This window comes from Tauraco erythrolophus, chromosome 7 (assembly GCF_009769465.1).
Source record: "Tauraco erythrolophus isolate bTauEry1 chromosome 7, bTauEry1.pri, whole genome shotgun sequence".
NCBI lineage: Eukaryota > Metazoa > Chordata > Aves > Musophagiformes > Musophagidae > Tauraco > Tauraco erythrolophus.
This window is the reverse complement of record NC_141471.1, coordinates 49,169,237-49,185,140: the sequence shown is the minus strand read 5'-3', so window position 1 is coordinate 49,185,140 and position 15,904 is coordinate 49,169,237. Positions and strand designations below refer to the sequence as shown.

The following is a 15,904-nucleotide window of genomic DNA, read 5'->3' as shown; positions in this document are numbered from 1 at the left end:
TTTACTTCTGGAGATAAAGAGAACTTCTGCAGTTCGTATATATATATATTTATATATATAAAAACTGCTTTGCTGGACACAAGTATAAAAGAAGCGGTGTTGGCCCCGTTTATCTCGAATACCATCCTGCTGACTTTTCCCTTGTAGGAAAGGGAGTATCTCATTCACATTGCTTATGTTTCCATGTAGGCAGTGTTGCAACAGAGTGGAAAAGTACCTAACATTGTTTAATGGATCGATACGCTGGTTAATTTGTGCTAGCTAGCATTTTATGAGCTGCTCTTCTGTTTTTTCCCCTCTTACAGAGACCAGTTTAAAGCTTCATCTTGTTACAGAAGAGCTTTTTTTCCCAAACCGTTGTGGAACCTCCTAACAGCACTTTTTGGTCAATATAGCACCCACGATTCTCAACTCTATAAATAGCTGCTACAAATAATGGTTTCTGCTGTCTTCCAGAAGTGCCCGGTCACTGACGATGGGGGTAAGGTCTTCCCAAATCCAGCTGTCAGCCTTCACGCAACAGTTGAAACGGTTTCCCTCTTCAGCCTCTTCCTTATAAAAGTTACTAGTGCCCCCAGGGGTATGCACATGGTGGATGCCGCCACCAGCAGCCCGATCACTGCCAGGGCGTAGCCTGGGTAGTCCTTTGTCACCAGCTGCCCCTGCAAGGGAGAGAAGCATTGGATCTGTGGGATCTGTGGTTTTCAGCATCCTGGAGTGGGGTCTGGAGCAAAGCTGTGTATTTAACAGGACATCTGAGAAGCACTTGCAGGCTGCAGCAGCCTGTGACTGTCATCAGTGCTTTTCATTGTCCAACCACACAAGCTTAAAATTGTTAAGAACAGAGCTGCTGACAAAAATATTAGGGAAAATTTTTCTGTAAGGTTTGGTAAAATGCAGATTTTGGCTCAGTTTGTGTTTCTTAATGAGATGGCTCGGCACTGACCTCTGCCAGGTCTCTGTGTTTCCCTCCTGGAGCCTGTGGGCTCATGCTGATGGCCAGTCAACAGTGCGGGCCTGCCACAGGTCCCAAATCAGCCATGACATGAAAACCATGTGTGTGATTTGTTTCTGCATGCTAGGAACATTCCCACAAAAGGTTATGAAACCACTGATTACTTATCCACTGATAATTCCTCTGTGACAAACTCACAGTTAAGCATTCGTACAAAAGTGTTTTGGCCATGAGGAAAAAGAATATGGAAATTATGGAAACTTTATTCCAGCAGCAGCTCAGTTCTGTTAAAATACCAGTAATTTTGTTCAAGATACTACAGTTTGAAAGTAATTTTTCTGTTTAAAGCGTATTTTTTAAAATTATGTTTGGGTCTTCAACATGAATAAAATTTTAGTGTTTGAATGGGTTGATTAAGAATTGTAGAGGGAAATTGATCCATTTTACAGAACCGTGGCATTGTTGTCACTAGGTCAAGTTTTTCCTGTTTTACCATTCCACAAAATTAAGGGATGGCCCCAGCTCCAGCTGCAAGCTTTCAGAAGGCAGTTTAGTGGAACGATGGGGTTAGGAAGGAAGGCTATGTACTTGCAGGAATTAAGGAAAGTTTAAAAAAAAAAACAAACCCAAAACTCAAACCCCAAACTATTTCACCTGTGTGGCATCCCATGCTTGGTATTGCAGTGTTCCTGTGAGGATATAGTCGGTGAGGTAAAATATAAATAAGCTTACGATCAGCAAAGGGCTAACAAAAGCCCACATAATTTTCCAATACCAGTTTGGCTTGCGTCCGATCATGGTGTGAAGGTCTTTCTCAAATCTGCGTTTAAAAAAAAATAAATATATTTTTGTGAACAGTTGCATGTGTTTAATTGATACCTTGATATGAATTAATTTAAAATCACCTACAGAATTAAATGTGTAAAATAGGCAAGGGGAGTATAGTTATCCAGGAGACTAAAGAGCAGAGAGAGATTGTCTGAAGAACTGGATCACCAAGATCACATAGTGAGAGTAAAATCAAATAAAAAAAGAAGGGCTTCCAAGAGGATCCCAAATCATGGAAGAATAGCTAGAAATAGGTACAGTAGGGAAAAGTCCCAACAAAATTCTGCCTGGAGTGTAAGTTCAGACTGTTACTGATGCAGGCTGACAGAGAAAAGCAGTGATGCTTAAGTACTGTGGAGAAAACTGCTTGTTTTTGTGTTTCTGTTCTTGCCACTGTTACTTGACTGTCTTTGAGGGAGTGCTAATGCTCGGGATGGTATTGGATATCACACAGGAAACCTGGATCTGACTTGAAGGCTTTGGACTCATCAAGGACTTGGTGCCCATGGAGGCGTTGGTACACATGCTGCGCTAGTGGACTAACAAAGCCAATACTAAAACCTTTTCCCTTAGATGCCCTGAGTGCAAACACCTCTGCTGTGTAAAACCTTTCCTGAGGCTGAGTCTTGCTTTACCCACACAGGATGACTTGGGAGAGCAGCGATGTGCAAGGTCACCATCTCTGAAACCAGGCTTACTGGCGCTGTTGTGCTCACGCTGAGTTACAAGCAAAGGAGAAGCAGAGTTGTGGCAGAAGGTGCTCAGCCCTGAACCCGAGGGTCTGGAAGGGGCCTGCAGGGCAGGGGAGACCCCATTGCCTTGCTGATACCATAGTGCAGGAGAAGAATTTAGCTCGAGGTGGTATTTTTATTCTTGGCCCTATGTCTCTTGGCCAGTGGCCGCGCCCCTGCTATGAAGAAAGAAGGGTCTGAGGTTTTACCTTCTTAGCCCGTAGATATAACACACAGCAATGGTTTCTACCAGCACGATGAGCAGCAGCGAGAGCGTGGCTGCGTAGTCATTGAAGATGTCAAACCAGTAATTTCCAGCTTCCATGGTGAAGATCAGGCCAATCACACAGTTAATGAGACACACAACACCTGTGGGGATAAAAGAGGGACCCTCCTGTTACATCTGGAAATTGTAATTGTTGTGGCTAAAAAGCTGGTGGTTTCTACTGACTTCTGTTTGGGAGCAGCTTTCTCAGAAGAGAAAGATAATTTCTTTGCCCTTTGGAAAAGACCTGGCTCTGTGTTTGGGGGGGGTGTGAACATGCTGGTGTATCCTTAAGCTGCTGCTCCTCAGACCTGCACAGCTGCAGCACATTGGCGCGGCAAAGACAACTGAGTCTTGGCTGTAACCTTGTCCTCTGTGTGCGCAGCGTCTGCTGTTGCTGCTGGGCATCCAGTTACAACAGGTTTTAAGGTGGGACAACTGATTTCCATGCCCCAGCAGGAGGGCATATCACTTTTGACTAAAGACTGAGCTGGTTCACAGTTCGGATACTAGTGATGAGATTGAAGAGCCCCTCACTGCAGGTATATTGACACATCTCCTGGCCTGTCAGTAGACACCAGTCTGGAGGAGTTGTGTGCTGGGAAGCCTGCAAATACACAGCCACGATTGCCCTGGTGCGTTGAGAGCTCTTGAGGGAAAGGGCCAGGCAGGATTTCCTAAAGGCAGGCAAACCCTTCCAGCAGCATATTTGATGCTCTCTGCTTCACCTGAGGTCAAAGAGGGACCCCCCCTCAACACCTGTGGGACACCAAAGCGTTTGCACACACATGCTCTCTCCCTGCGTGGCCTGTGCTGCTCATGGTAGGTGCTTACCTGAGATCACCTCCTTGGGGAAACGGGCAGCAATGACCCTGCTGTCTGTCAGTGGCGTGAGGATGGCAGCAGTGTTTCCCAGCATGCTGCCGATGCCCAGCATCAGCAGCATGAAGAAGTAGAGCACAGAGTACAGCTGGGGTACCTCCATGTTTTTGATGGCTTCAGAATAGACTATAAATGCCAGTCCTGTCCCCTGGACGGCCTGTGGGTGAGAAGCGGGGGAAGAAGTGAGTTACGGGCAGCTCCTCAGCTCGATAAGGAACATAAGAACACATGGGACTGATCCTCCACAATGACCAAATACACCCATCGTGGTGGTTCTGCACAGCAGAGGCAGATAAGACCTTGACCAATCTGTTTAAAGTGGATAGAAACTGGCACAGTCCTGCCTGTAGCGAAAACGTTTGCCCCACACCTTTGCGACCTGTCCTGTCCCGCAGCTGCATCCAGCAGTCCAGCTGCATCACCACCCGGCTCAGTTGCTAGCCAGCCAAGCGAGCCCCTTGCCGGGATGAGCCAGTGCCCCCTGCCCCATCCTGAGGTGCAGAAATGAACCCCACCACAGCCTTTGGCCAGGCGGGTGCTGGGGGGCTGTGGGATGTGCCCGTGAGGGGCTGAGGGGTGCCCGGGCTCAGTGAGAGGAAAGAAGGGAGCGAAACTCTGGTGCCAGCACAGAGCAGTGACTCACCGTGTCTAGTTCAGCTTCCAAGCTGCAGTTTTTCAGCTGCGGCACTAATTGGGCATATTCCTGTGGGTGGGTGGCCGTGAGGTAGTCTTTCATCTCATTGAGGTTGTCTGCTGTTAAAGAGCCTTCCTCCAGGTCAAACGTGTTCATCAGCAGCAGGATCACGCTGGGAAAGATTTTAGGAATGTAATGGCTTTCAGGCCAACGTATAAAATTGATGCCAGTTTTATATCTCCTCCAGCAGCCCCTACATGGGGATGCTCCACCAGCCCCAGGGCTCCAGCCTCCCCAGGTGGGACCTGCAGTACTTCCAGCGCGATGTTGGGATGTGGGCAACCTTCCGCTCATCTCTGCTTCAGGGGAAGCAGCTTCCAAACCCACACTGCTGCTCCCAGGCAGGTATTTTGGGTGCTGGCCAGTGCCAGCTGGCATCTCTTCCCTGTTGCCCTCCAGTCCCACATCCACACCCCACCAATTTAATGAGCCTTTTGGTAACGAGCAGGGACTAGCAGCTTGGTTTCTTCTCTGATCAGCAGATATATTGAAAGCTGTAAAAACGGAGTAAAAGTATAACTGCCGTGGGCCTGGTGCCAGGGACCACATGCAAGCTTGCTGCCTTGGGGCACGATCCTGCAGGCTGCTGGGCACCTCCAGAGCACCACCACCAAGGAGGCTGAGCTCCTGGCACAGGGCTTAGCCTTAAACAGGGGGATCTGAGCATCATCGCGTTTTAGTAATCGCCACCCCACTCCCCCTCCAAAGCCTGTGCTGTGACGGGTGCAGGGGAAAGCACCGCTGTGACTCGCCCAGGCCCATGCCTGAAAGCAGCACCCAGGTGTCAAAAGGCACATCAGCTCTGACCTTGTATCTCAACCTTCATCGCTGTCAACTGCACCATTAGCTTTGTTAGAGCAGTATCAGGTTTGGTCTCAGGGTAGTGCTGTGTCCTGGTTTTTATTTGCCTCCCCTCTCTTACCTTCCTCAGAACAGCTTGTGATGGAGAACAGGTGAAATAGCAGGCTCTTACTTGTTGACACAGCTTTCGTAGTTAAATGTCGCCTTGAAGCCGTAGATGGAGAAAGTCACAACGCTGGCGAATATGGACGTGGCGCTGTTGATGAGCGAGACGATGATGGCGTGCCTCTGGCAGTTGTTGCTGGGCTCGTTGTAGCTGGCAAAGGCGATGAGGCTGCCAAAGCCCAGGCCCAGCGAGAAGAAGATCTGTGTGGCAGCGCTGATCCATGTCTTGGGGTTTGACAGCTGCTCCAGCTGCAAAATCGGACAGGGAGAGCGGGAGCATGAAGATGCGCAAGGATGCCCGCCGCTGCCCCTTCCAGCCCGTGGGGACGGAGATGGGCCCCTTCACACACTCATTTTAGCTCAGGGGTGTTTTTTGGGCAGGGTTGCTGCCCAATCTGGAAACCATGTGCTAGAGGTTATGGTAATGGGCAGGTCTTTTTCTGCAGAAGAAAGCACGCGGCTTAGGAGCACTGTGGCAGAACAGCCTTCAGCTGCTCCCAGCTGGGGTTTCCAGCTGCCTGACCTAAGCTACTGCTCAAAAATCCAATACAAGGAAAAGGAGCATCACCACCTTTTAAAAACCTACACAATCGGTGACTAAAAAACATTTAATGAAAAATTCAGGGTGGTTTTACTCTACCTTTGGTGTGAACATGTAGACAAGCCCGTTCACAGCTCCATGAAGCGTTAATCCTCTGATGAGGTAGATGATGAGAACGCAGTATGGCAAAGAGGCTGTTACATAGACGACCTGGGGGAAGGAGGGGACATACCTTGGCCTAAAGAATATGCAAAACTGATCATAGTAGATTAGCTCTTTCTCACTTCCTTTACATAAAAAAATTCCATTATTGTGTTTGCTACCTTGTGTTAATGTTTAAAGAAATATTTTCAGATAAATCTAACTTTAGATTTAGGGTTTTAGGGAAACAAGGTTTTATTAATAATAAAGTTTTATTACTAATAAAGATCTATGCTACTATTCCCAGGGTCTTCTCTTGGGAGATTTTTCCAATCTTTACTAGAAAATTAAGAACAAAATCTAAAATATACACAGCATTTACAAACTCAGTTCTGCAGCATTTTGTGGAGTACCACCAGTTTGCAATCATCTGTCAAGAGGGCACTAGGCAAGGCTCATCTATCATCTGCTCAAGGAGGAAGATGAGCAGACCTCATAAAAGGTAAGAATCAAACTTGAATGAAACTATTTTAATTCAGGTGTGAAAAAGACTTTAACTTAATGTAATGCAGATGGGGGGTGGGGGGGAGGAAGTACATCTTTCAGTGGTCTTCCATGAGCTTTTGATCAAACCCCTGAATTTGAATTTAAATGTTCAATCTCCACGTTGGAAAAAGCCACCTGTGGGAAAAAAAAGGGAGAACCCAATCACCTTCTCTTTGCTGCAATGTACCCCAATGACTCACTCTGAAACTTACACAAAAAACTAACTCACAAAAAACATGCCTTCCCAAGGTCTTGGGAAGAGAACTGGCTGGGTAATCACCAAATATTCCTTTGATTCGCACCTGCCTGCACTGCCAGCTGGCATCTGCCTTTCCCCATCATAGACCTGGAGATGCAGCAGCTTCATCTTCCCCAATGGCACAGCCTTGTGCCCAGCGCCCAAAACCACAGCTGTTCCTGCACAAGGAATGCTAAGGAAGCCCCCATGTTCCCCCTGCTGAGACCCTGCCTTCATGACACCGTTTCAGTACTCCCGGCCTATTTCTTTCTTTTTTACACCTAAAGCCAGCTGCAGCGAGTTTGAGAGGTTATTCTTGGTTTACAGTCTCTTGGCTTTCAGCGTTCGGCTAAGGCGATTTGGGGATTACAGCCCTCAACTTGCTGCTTAGTGCAGGCTCAGCTGGGACATTGCTTCCCCCCCCGCCCTGCCCCCCGCCTCATAACTTCTGCTGTGAATAAAAAGCGAGCAAAAACGCCCGTTAGACGTCGTTTTATTTTCTTGCAAAGATGTCTGAGGAACAGACGTCTCCTGACACGTCTCTGCTGCGGCAGGCAGCTTTCCACAGGGCCAGCAGCCTAGTGGCTGGTTTTGCAGCAGAGGTGTCTACATGTACAGGACTGCCTGGGTTTGGTGATTTCATTTTTTTTAAATATCATTCAGTGCTTTGGTTGAGCCTTCTTCAGTTGCAATTTGGCAGGGTGGCAGAGGCAGCGGGGCCAGCTGCTCAGGGGAAGATGCCATAACCCCAGGTGACAGCAGCCATGGCCACTGCCTTTTTGGCACTTATTTATCCTCCCCACATCCTGCTGGTGCTTGACAGGGCTGTACCCGCCTCTCACCTTGCCAGTGGACTCGGTGCCACGGAGGATGCACAGGTAGACCACCAGCCAGGCCAGCGTCAGGCAGAGCACCTGCTCCCACTGCATGCTCCCGCTGGCCTCCAGCGACGGAGAGATGTTCAGCGTCTGCCGGTACCAGAAGTACTGGGTGGACGATGTCTTCTCACACTCCTCCTCATAGCCGGTGTGGTTGCTGTTCAGGGGGCAGGTGGCCCAAGGCAGAGGGTCCTGCGAGGGAGGGAAGAAGGTGGGTGAGTGCCTGCCGCCAACATGGCAGGGAGAGCCGGGCACCAGTGTAGGATGGGGAGATGAGGATGGGATGGGGACCTTTCTGAACCCCGGGCTTGCTTGTCCCTGCATTATGCTGCCTGGGGCTGGGCTGACCCTCTCCCCTGGGCATGATCTCTTCCCTAGGTATGACTCTCTCCCTGATGACTGACCCTTTCTGATCCTCTCCCTAAGGACAGACCCACTCTGCCTCTCTTCCCTGGGGATGACTCTCCTGATACTCTCCCCTGGCTTTGGATAGGCCCACCCCAGGACACAGGACACCATGGCCACAAAGGCATATGTAAGCAAGGCATCAGAGGGCTGGCCTTAGTCTACGTTTTTGAGAAGAAACGCCAATGCTCCTGGGAAGCCCCCAGAGAGGGATTCCCTTGTGTCATTTTTTCACCACAGAAAAACCCTGGGTGAGTTTCTGGAGCTTTTGTTCCCAGCTGATGACGGCGCCAGGCAACATCCAGCACCAAGACAAAGCCACTGCAACCCTCCACGGCCACGGCAGGGCCAAGCCGTGCCACCAAGCACCCACGCACCTGGAAGGAGTGGAAGAGGTACCAGAAGGCCCAGGCGTTTATCACGTTGTAGTACATGGAGAGGAAGAAGGAGACGACGACGCTGGCAATGCCTGCGGGCATGGAGGGAGGTGCTCGGTCAGTGGCAAAACCCCGAAGCACCCAATGTCCCGTGACGCCCCGTGGGGGCTTTGCCTCTGCCCAGCCCCATGCACAGGGCATTCCCCTGCTGCTGCATCCTCCCCCTCCTCCCGTCAGAGCTATCCTGCACGGGATTTTACACTTTAGCCATTGAGGGGTGAATATTCAATGTATTGTTAAAAAGAAAATGTGCTTGTAAGCAAATTGGAGATAATTTGGGCTATCAGGGTAATTGAATAACTTAATAACGTAGCTAAGAGCTGACATTGGTAAACAGTAGGCAGCGATGGCAGGAAATTAAGGCACTGTTTTATTACTAACTATTGAGCTCTCAAGATGATGCTCTCGGAGTCAAAGCCCGGGGGTGTTGGGTGGGTGGGTTGGGGGGCAGCCCCAGAGGCTGGATTAAGCATTGGCCTTCACAGGGTGATTTTGGCAGTCTTCCTGAGGGCAGGGGGACTCACACCTCCGTGCCCCGGGTGGGTCTGGCTCCAGCACTCTGTGAGGAACTGGGTAAATGATTGCTGTGGGGCATCTGGATAACACTTTACTCACCCTGGTGAGACCCAGTAAAACTCCAGTTCATGCCTGTTTTCTACACTGAAAGACAAAGCTCTCCACTCAAAAAACACTCGCATTCTCCAAGCGCTTGAAAATAAAGATGAAAACTGAGAACATACCAACACCACAGAGGTAGGGGCTTATTATTTTCCAGGCACCGATGCTACCCTGACGCATGCGCTGCCCCACGGCCAGCTCCAGGTAGAGCAGTGGCATCCCCTCAGCAATCAGCATGATAAAATATGGGATCAAAAAACCACCTGCAAGAAAAACCCAATAGACAGCCTTCAGCAGGTCAGCAGCATAAAAAACACCAGGTTGCCCTATTTGTGGTTGAATCGCCCCATTAGTGTCCCAGGAGGTGACTGGGGCTGGGTCTTGTCCGGGCACCTTGTATATTGAGGGCACGGCACACCCTGAGGGACATCTCACGGGGTTTCAGGTGGCAGTCCAGATGCCAGCGGGCACCGAGCGCCTGGGCTTGAGGAATTTTCCACGCGCACTTGGCAGCGCTGGGATTTCAGCTGTTAAACTGTGCCGGTTGCAACCCTGGTGCAGTGGGGCTGCCCAGGTGCTCCGCAGGCAGTTTGAGCAATGTTCGGGACTGGGGCTGTTAAAGGGTAACTAACCACTAGCCAAACCTTGTAAAAGATAATGAGAGAAGGAGGACAAGGGAAAGATTTACTTTGTGTGCGGTGTTCTGAGGCAGAGCCGAAGCGCTCAATGAAAAAGTAACAGCAATTTCATTGTTGAATAGAGTTTTGAGTAACATATTGAAGGCTTAAAAAAAAACCCCAACAACTACAAAACCTCCCTCAAAACCCCATGCTGAGCCTGCAAACTTCAGCAAAGGGGTGAAGACTTTTACTCAAGGTCCCACCTGCAGGAGCAGACCCTGGGACGGAGGCACACAGCCGCCTCCTGCCCAGCATCTGCTTGCCCTCGCTTCCCCAGCATGGAGAGCCACAGGGATGCTCCTGCAGAAGAGGAGCAGCAGACACAGATGAGCAGGCAGCGAGAGGAGAAAGGACCCTCCCATCCAGCAACCAGGATGCGCTTTGGCTTAAGTTTCTGCTGGAAAATAAAAAAATCCTTGTCCTCAACTTGGGCCTCACTTCAGAAAGAGCTGCTGACTGAGTCAAAACCTGGATTTTTGCAAAGGCTTTCCTGCTTCCCTTTTTACAGCAAGCCAAAAATATTTACGTAAATATCTCTTGTTTAGGATTTAATCTGTGGCATTAACATTCCTTGCAATGGGCTTGGTGCAGCGCCACAGAGGAATGAACTCTGAGCAACGACCAAGGCAAAGAACTGGAAATAAACACTGAGCAATAATCCGGTTTATTCTGGGAATTAATTTCCCACCTCCCGGCTCTATCATTATTAACAACCCCTTTGTTAGTCTGTTAGATAACTTCCTATGCCGCAAGGGAGCTGCTGGAGGTGTAAGAGCTCCCGCAGCCGCTCCGTCCCAGCAGGGAGCGAGCTGCCCCAGCAGCTGCCGAGGGGAGTTCTGCCATGTACCACGGTGGGGATGTCAGCACTGGGCCCTTTGCGAAGGCTTTTCCACCCTCCCAGCAGTGTTGCCGCGTGCTTGGTGTTGGCTTTGCCACCTTGCAAGGAGGAGGAGTGTCTCCAGGCTTGCTCTTCACCCCAGTGTCCCCCAGCAGCTGGGGGTGCCAGGGCTGAGCCCCTTGCCCCTTGCTCTGCACCCTGTTTGGATGCAGGTCTTGCCCGACACTGCTTTTCATAAAGAGTAAAACCAAAATGCTTCGTGTAAGTGACTCAGGGCAGCTGTACGAACCAGCTCCTTATCTGCTGTGAACCAGCACAGCTCCACTGACCTCCCTGCTCATTTACACCAGCGTTGCTCTCTACGGTGCCAACCACCTGTGAAAACCAGCCCCAGGCCAGACCCCTGCAGTTGGCACAACACGTGGAGCCTGCTCCGGGTCTGGTCGAGGCACCAGATTTGCCCAGCAGCACCCTCGCCTCTGCTCAGCATCCCGCCTGGCGCCCAGGGGCCTCCTTGCTCAGGGCTGGGTGCTGCTGAGCACCCACACTGCTGTAAACCCATCCCAGTGTCGTTCGGCCTGGCCCAGCCTGCTTACGGACAGACTAACTGCACCTACGAGGTCTGAACTCCCCTTGCTCCGTTCGGGTCAAGCTCTCTGGAGGTGAGCAAGGAGCAGGTGGCAATATGCTGATGAACAGAAAGGCAGGAGGTTGTAAAGGCTGCAAATAACCTGTTTATGAGTATCATCAGCGATAAGAGTGCTATTGATCTGCTGGGCAGGACAGGGGACCAGCTCTGAGCTTTTCTGCAAGGAAGATGCCAAGCAAGCAGTTGCTGGCATCCCACCTAAGCCCAGTGCCTGGCATAGCCAGCCTTTAAGTTGCTGAAATGATGTTTTGTCTGTGTGGATTTTGCAGACCTCCAGAAAGCCACTGAATCCTTTTTAAGAGGGCAGTGAAAAACAATGAAGAAATGCAAAGCTTGCTGTTGGGAGTACTAGTTTCACAGTAGGGAGAGTTGCCTCTCCCCTGAGAAATCTAACCAGGGAGGACAAAAACAGTGGAGAAACTACTCTTACGAAAATATGCTTTTCAGAAAATACTTGGGTTTATTGAATCTTTTTTTTTTTTTCTGGTTAATCGAGTGTTCCAGTTTTGGTGACATTTCAGAGAATTTTCACCACCTACTACACTACTGACAGCTGACAAGAAGAGAATAACACACAAAGACCCCCATGTCTGAGGTTTGCTGTCCTTCAGGATGTCTGCCAAGACAGGCTACTACTGAACTAATCACATTCAGTTTAATTGTGTACAGAAACACTTGAATTTTAAGCTCTTTACTAGAGTTCAGTGTCAGACATGAAGTCATTACCCTCAAAAGCATCTGTGTAGAGTAATACACACAGAATTGCTGCACGTCTACCACGTCTGCTATCTGAAGCATCTAAGAAAGCTTCGGCCACTGCAGCATATAGCTTCTACTGTAATTTCACCCACTGTATTATCTTGATTTTTCTGACCCGATCCCAGCTCTGATACCATCCCAGCACTGAGATGGCTTTTCAACAACCGGCATGAACCTACCAGCACAAGTGCATTTAAAAGCAAGCTGAAAGCCAAGAAAACAAGCACAAAACAAGTGAAAAGCACTTAAACCTCTCAGCATGTTTCCTCCTTAAAGGAAGAATAAACGGAAGCAGACCAGAAGCAAATGAGGCAGATGCTCATCATGTCACTTAATGTGCAACCGAGACAGGTCCAAGTCTACAACAATAGACGCAGCACAATCAGCAGTATAAAACCAGGATGTTTTATAAAGAGAGGCTCTTTATAAGAATTCTTCAAAACATGCTCCTTAACCAGTGGCAGCTGTACACTAGAAGAGATTATTAGTGTTGTTTTTCAATTAATTTGATTAACTGCCTTTTGATTTCTAAGGAAGATCATCTGTGGCTGGTATACGATACAGACATCATCCTTCTCCAGTTTGGACCCAGGAGAGTGATAAACTTTCAAAGAGCTTTTTTTTTTTTTTTAAGCCCAAACCAATTTATTCCATGTTTTCAAAGCTTCCCAGAAGGCTTTAGCTGTGGAACTCCTGTTGATTAAGGAGTTTCAGCCAACTTCAAGGCAGATTTGCAGCCAAGTTATCACCTCCTAAAGTAAGGCTTCCTAAAGTAAGGCTTTGTAAAAGAGACAACACATTAATGACAGCGACTTGAAATGATACAGATGATCCTTAAATTTAATCAGCATAAGCATTTCTCCTTCTCAATATGTTCCAAGTGAACCAAGAAGGAACTGATTTCTGATGCCTTCAGAGTGCTTCATCGGGGCAAGAAAGTAATAGATTAATACCATGGGGACCTACATCTCTCACTCTGCCTCCATCCTTTGTACAAAACATGGGCCTTCCCACTGTTTCCCTGCACTTCTAGGAATGAGTGCCACCTTATTGGGGCAGCTGTCAGGCAAAAGCTTTATGCTAAAGAATACGTAAAATAAAGCAGCAATAGAAGAGATTGCACACCAACAGAAAGCCTGACCTCCTGCTGCTCTGCCCTGGACCCTGCTGGGTGGACAGGGCATTTTAGCACAGACAATATACTTTCGGATCTAAAGTTTGTCACACTCCTCCTCGAGGGAAGCAAGAAACGTAAGGCACACTTACCTCCTCCGTACATCTGACATAAGTACGGAAACCTCCACACATTTCCCAGCCCCACAGCATAGGAAATGCAGGCGAAAACAAACTGCACGGGATTGTCCCATAGTGGCCGGGATTTCTCCATTGCCTACTTGCAGGCAGAGGTTTCAGCAGAACCTTCCTGCCTTCACTCCTTCAGGTACTCTGCCAGCCCTGCCTCAGACTCCACGCCAGCCCGGCTTGGAGGGGAGGGAAAGGCGGAGGAGCTATGCTTGCCAATTCCTATCAAGCTTTTTAATTACTAATCTTATTAACAGGCACATACTGAAGTAGGAATGCTGGTAAATAGATTATAGACACACACAGAACTATAAAATTGGTACTTTGGGTGAATAGCTCCTTGGGTTTTGACTGGCATTTCTGGGAAGGATGTGAGCCCAGGGATTTTTATTGGCTTACATGCCAACTTGACACAGGGAGGAAATAACACTGGGGCTGCCATTTGGTTATGGAAATGGGAAACTCCTTCAACACAGGGCTCTCTTCCTTGGGAGTAGCATTTGTGTGTGTGAGGCACCAGCTTGGATTTCATAGCACAAGGAAGGGGCTATTAAGACTGGGCTTAGTGGCTGTCAGAGCTGGCTTGTATTCTCAGTACCCCTTGCCTTCAGTGGATCCTTGGGCACTCTGGTGCTCACCCCAACCAGCCCAGCACACTCCCCAGTTCCAAAAGTGGCCTTGAAACAGTTCCTATCAGCCATGCGGGTTCCCAGCCTTCTGCAGCCTTGAGTACAACACTCAAGTTTGACCCTCTGGGAATGCTACCCTCCCTCTCCATGCTCTGTGTGTGTGAGAGCACAAAATAGCCCCATCTCTTTCACTTACCTTCATGGTCAAACCCCACTGCTGCAGATAAACTTTTCTGAGGGTGGCGGTTCTAAATACTTTTAAGCAGCAGGGACAAAATATATACGAAGGCCACTGGGAAAAGGCGCCTGTGGCCCGTTGTGGAGGCAGAAGGACTTAGGGAGCCTGAATGCACACTGAGATGCCAGGTCTGAACACGTACCCTGTGCACTTGGGCCCCTGCCAAGGTACACTTTGAGCTTCAACTGCTTCAGACAGGTCTCCCAGTGAAGAAGGCTACTGGCAGCATCTGTAGCAATAAAAGGGGCTGAATGAGTCCAAGGACTCAACTTCCTTCCTCTGTCTAAACGTGGTTATTTTTCACACCAGGACTGGGCACCTCTAAGGTCCATTTCACAAATAAGATCCGCTCAGGTGCTGTCAGTGTCATTCCTCCAGTGCCAGCAACTTGCTCCCTGCCAGGGCTGCGCACGCTGTTCCAGCACCCCATCAGTTACTGGCAGAGCCAAGGAATCCAGATGCAGGTACATGTGAGATCCCCTACCGTGGGGCCTTTGGACATGAGCCCAAACTGCAGAGTATGTCATGCAGCATTGTCGAGACCAGCAGAACCACTTTGGTGGACTTGCTGATGCCGCTTTTTTGCATGCTAGAAAAGGTGACTGCAAGAGGTTTATGCATCTCCTGTAAGGAGATCAATTCTTCACAGTGTATTTTGGTGCAGCTAGAAATAGAGGTTGTCATTGAAAAACATCAGGGTCTACCAAACTTGCCTAGTTTTGAGGCAGTTTGTGGCTCTTCTGCAACATCCTTGCAGTTCTTGTATTGCCCACAGAATTGCAACATGCCAGCTAGCCCTGAAAATATGTCTCATGGGTGATCCTGAATTGTGCTGGAAGGAAAAATCCAAGGTAACTTTAGATCCATAAGCTATTAAATTGAAGGGCACACACCGAGAAGCTACAGATATGTTAACTGTCCCACATCACAAACACTTCTGCGAGTTATTAAAAAGTTAAATGCCCATCACTGTCTGTGGGACTTATTACAAATGATGCTTATAAATAACTTAGAGCATTTAATAACTTGCAGGCAGGACAGCCTTAAAAAATAGCACATCACTAACCCCTGGGATGCTTCTGTGTGAATAGATTACTGCTACTGATGAGCATAATCAAGTTAAACATTTCCTTGTCTCTGTACCTGCTTTTCCATTACATTTCAAACTAGTTTACTAATGGACTGGGGAGACTGTGAAGGCAGAGAGGTCTGGTCCTCAGCTTGCATCAGGCCAGATCAGTAAGTTCAGATGCAATGAAATGAATCCTTGCTTCTCTCGCAAATGTCAGTCTCACAAGCAGCTCAGATCACAAACGATCACAAAGCTCGGAGCTTTTTTAAAAGGCAGTCATGCACATAGGCACCTGTCATCCAGTGGCTCCTTGAGAGACGGGCTTTAAATATATTTAAAGGTATTTAAACAGATAACACTCAGGAATTCTTGCTGTGGGACTTTCAATACACACCTCACATAACCAACATGCTGTTTCTGATGCTATTCAAGACTTTTTCTCCTTTGAACTTCATTCATTTGGGTTGGAGGCGACTTCGGCTTTATCTTCAGGGACAAAGATAAGTCTCTAATAGACATGTGCAAGAACTTTTGATTATTTCACTGCTCATGTTAAAGGAGGATTAGAAAGAAATTCCCCCCAACCCTCTACCTAACAAATTTGAGAGTGTG

At 48.6% G+C, this 15,904-nt stretch overlaps 1 protein-coding gene across 1 annotated transcript; it reads right to left on the bottom strand.

Moving 5' to 3' along the window:
* Positions 1-481: 481 nt before the first annotated feature.
* On the bottom strand, positions 482-14,210 carry SLC6A20 (solute carrier family 6 member 20). Its single transcript, XM_009979380.2, has 11 exons — positions 13,318-14,210; positions 9,248-9,388; positions 8,448-8,539; positions 7,630-7,857; positions 5,962-6,072; positions 5,329-5,570; positions 4,305-4,467; positions 3,614-3,818; positions 2,724-2,883; positions 1,610-1,775; positions 482-662 (listed from the first exon to the last, which is right to left on the bottom strand). The coding sequence occupies exons 1-11, from the start codon at positions 13,436-13,438 to the stop codon at positions 513-515; spliced, it is 1,779 nt and encodes a 592-aa protein (XP_009977682.1). The 5' UTR covers positions 13,439-14,210; the 3' UTR covers positions 482-512.
* Between the last annotated feature and the right edge of the window lie 1,694 nt (positions 14,211-15,904).

What these genes read in the sequence shown, in the direction of transcription:
- SLC6A20 (XM_009979380.2), bottom strand. Translation starts at nt 13,438, where the DNA reads ATGGAGAAATCCCGGCCACTATGGGACAATCCCGTGCAGTTTGTTTTC. An exon ending in ATGTCAGATGTACGGAGGAG is followed by an intron (nt 9,389 to 13,317) that starts GTAAGTGTGCCT and finishes TTTTTCTTGCAG; the next exon opens with GTGGTTTTTTGATCCCATAT. An exon ending in CCCCTACCTCTGTGGTGTTG is followed by an intron (nt 8,540 to 9,247) that starts GTATGTTCTCAG and finishes CCATGCCCGCAG; the next exon opens with GCATTGCCAGCGTCGTCGTC.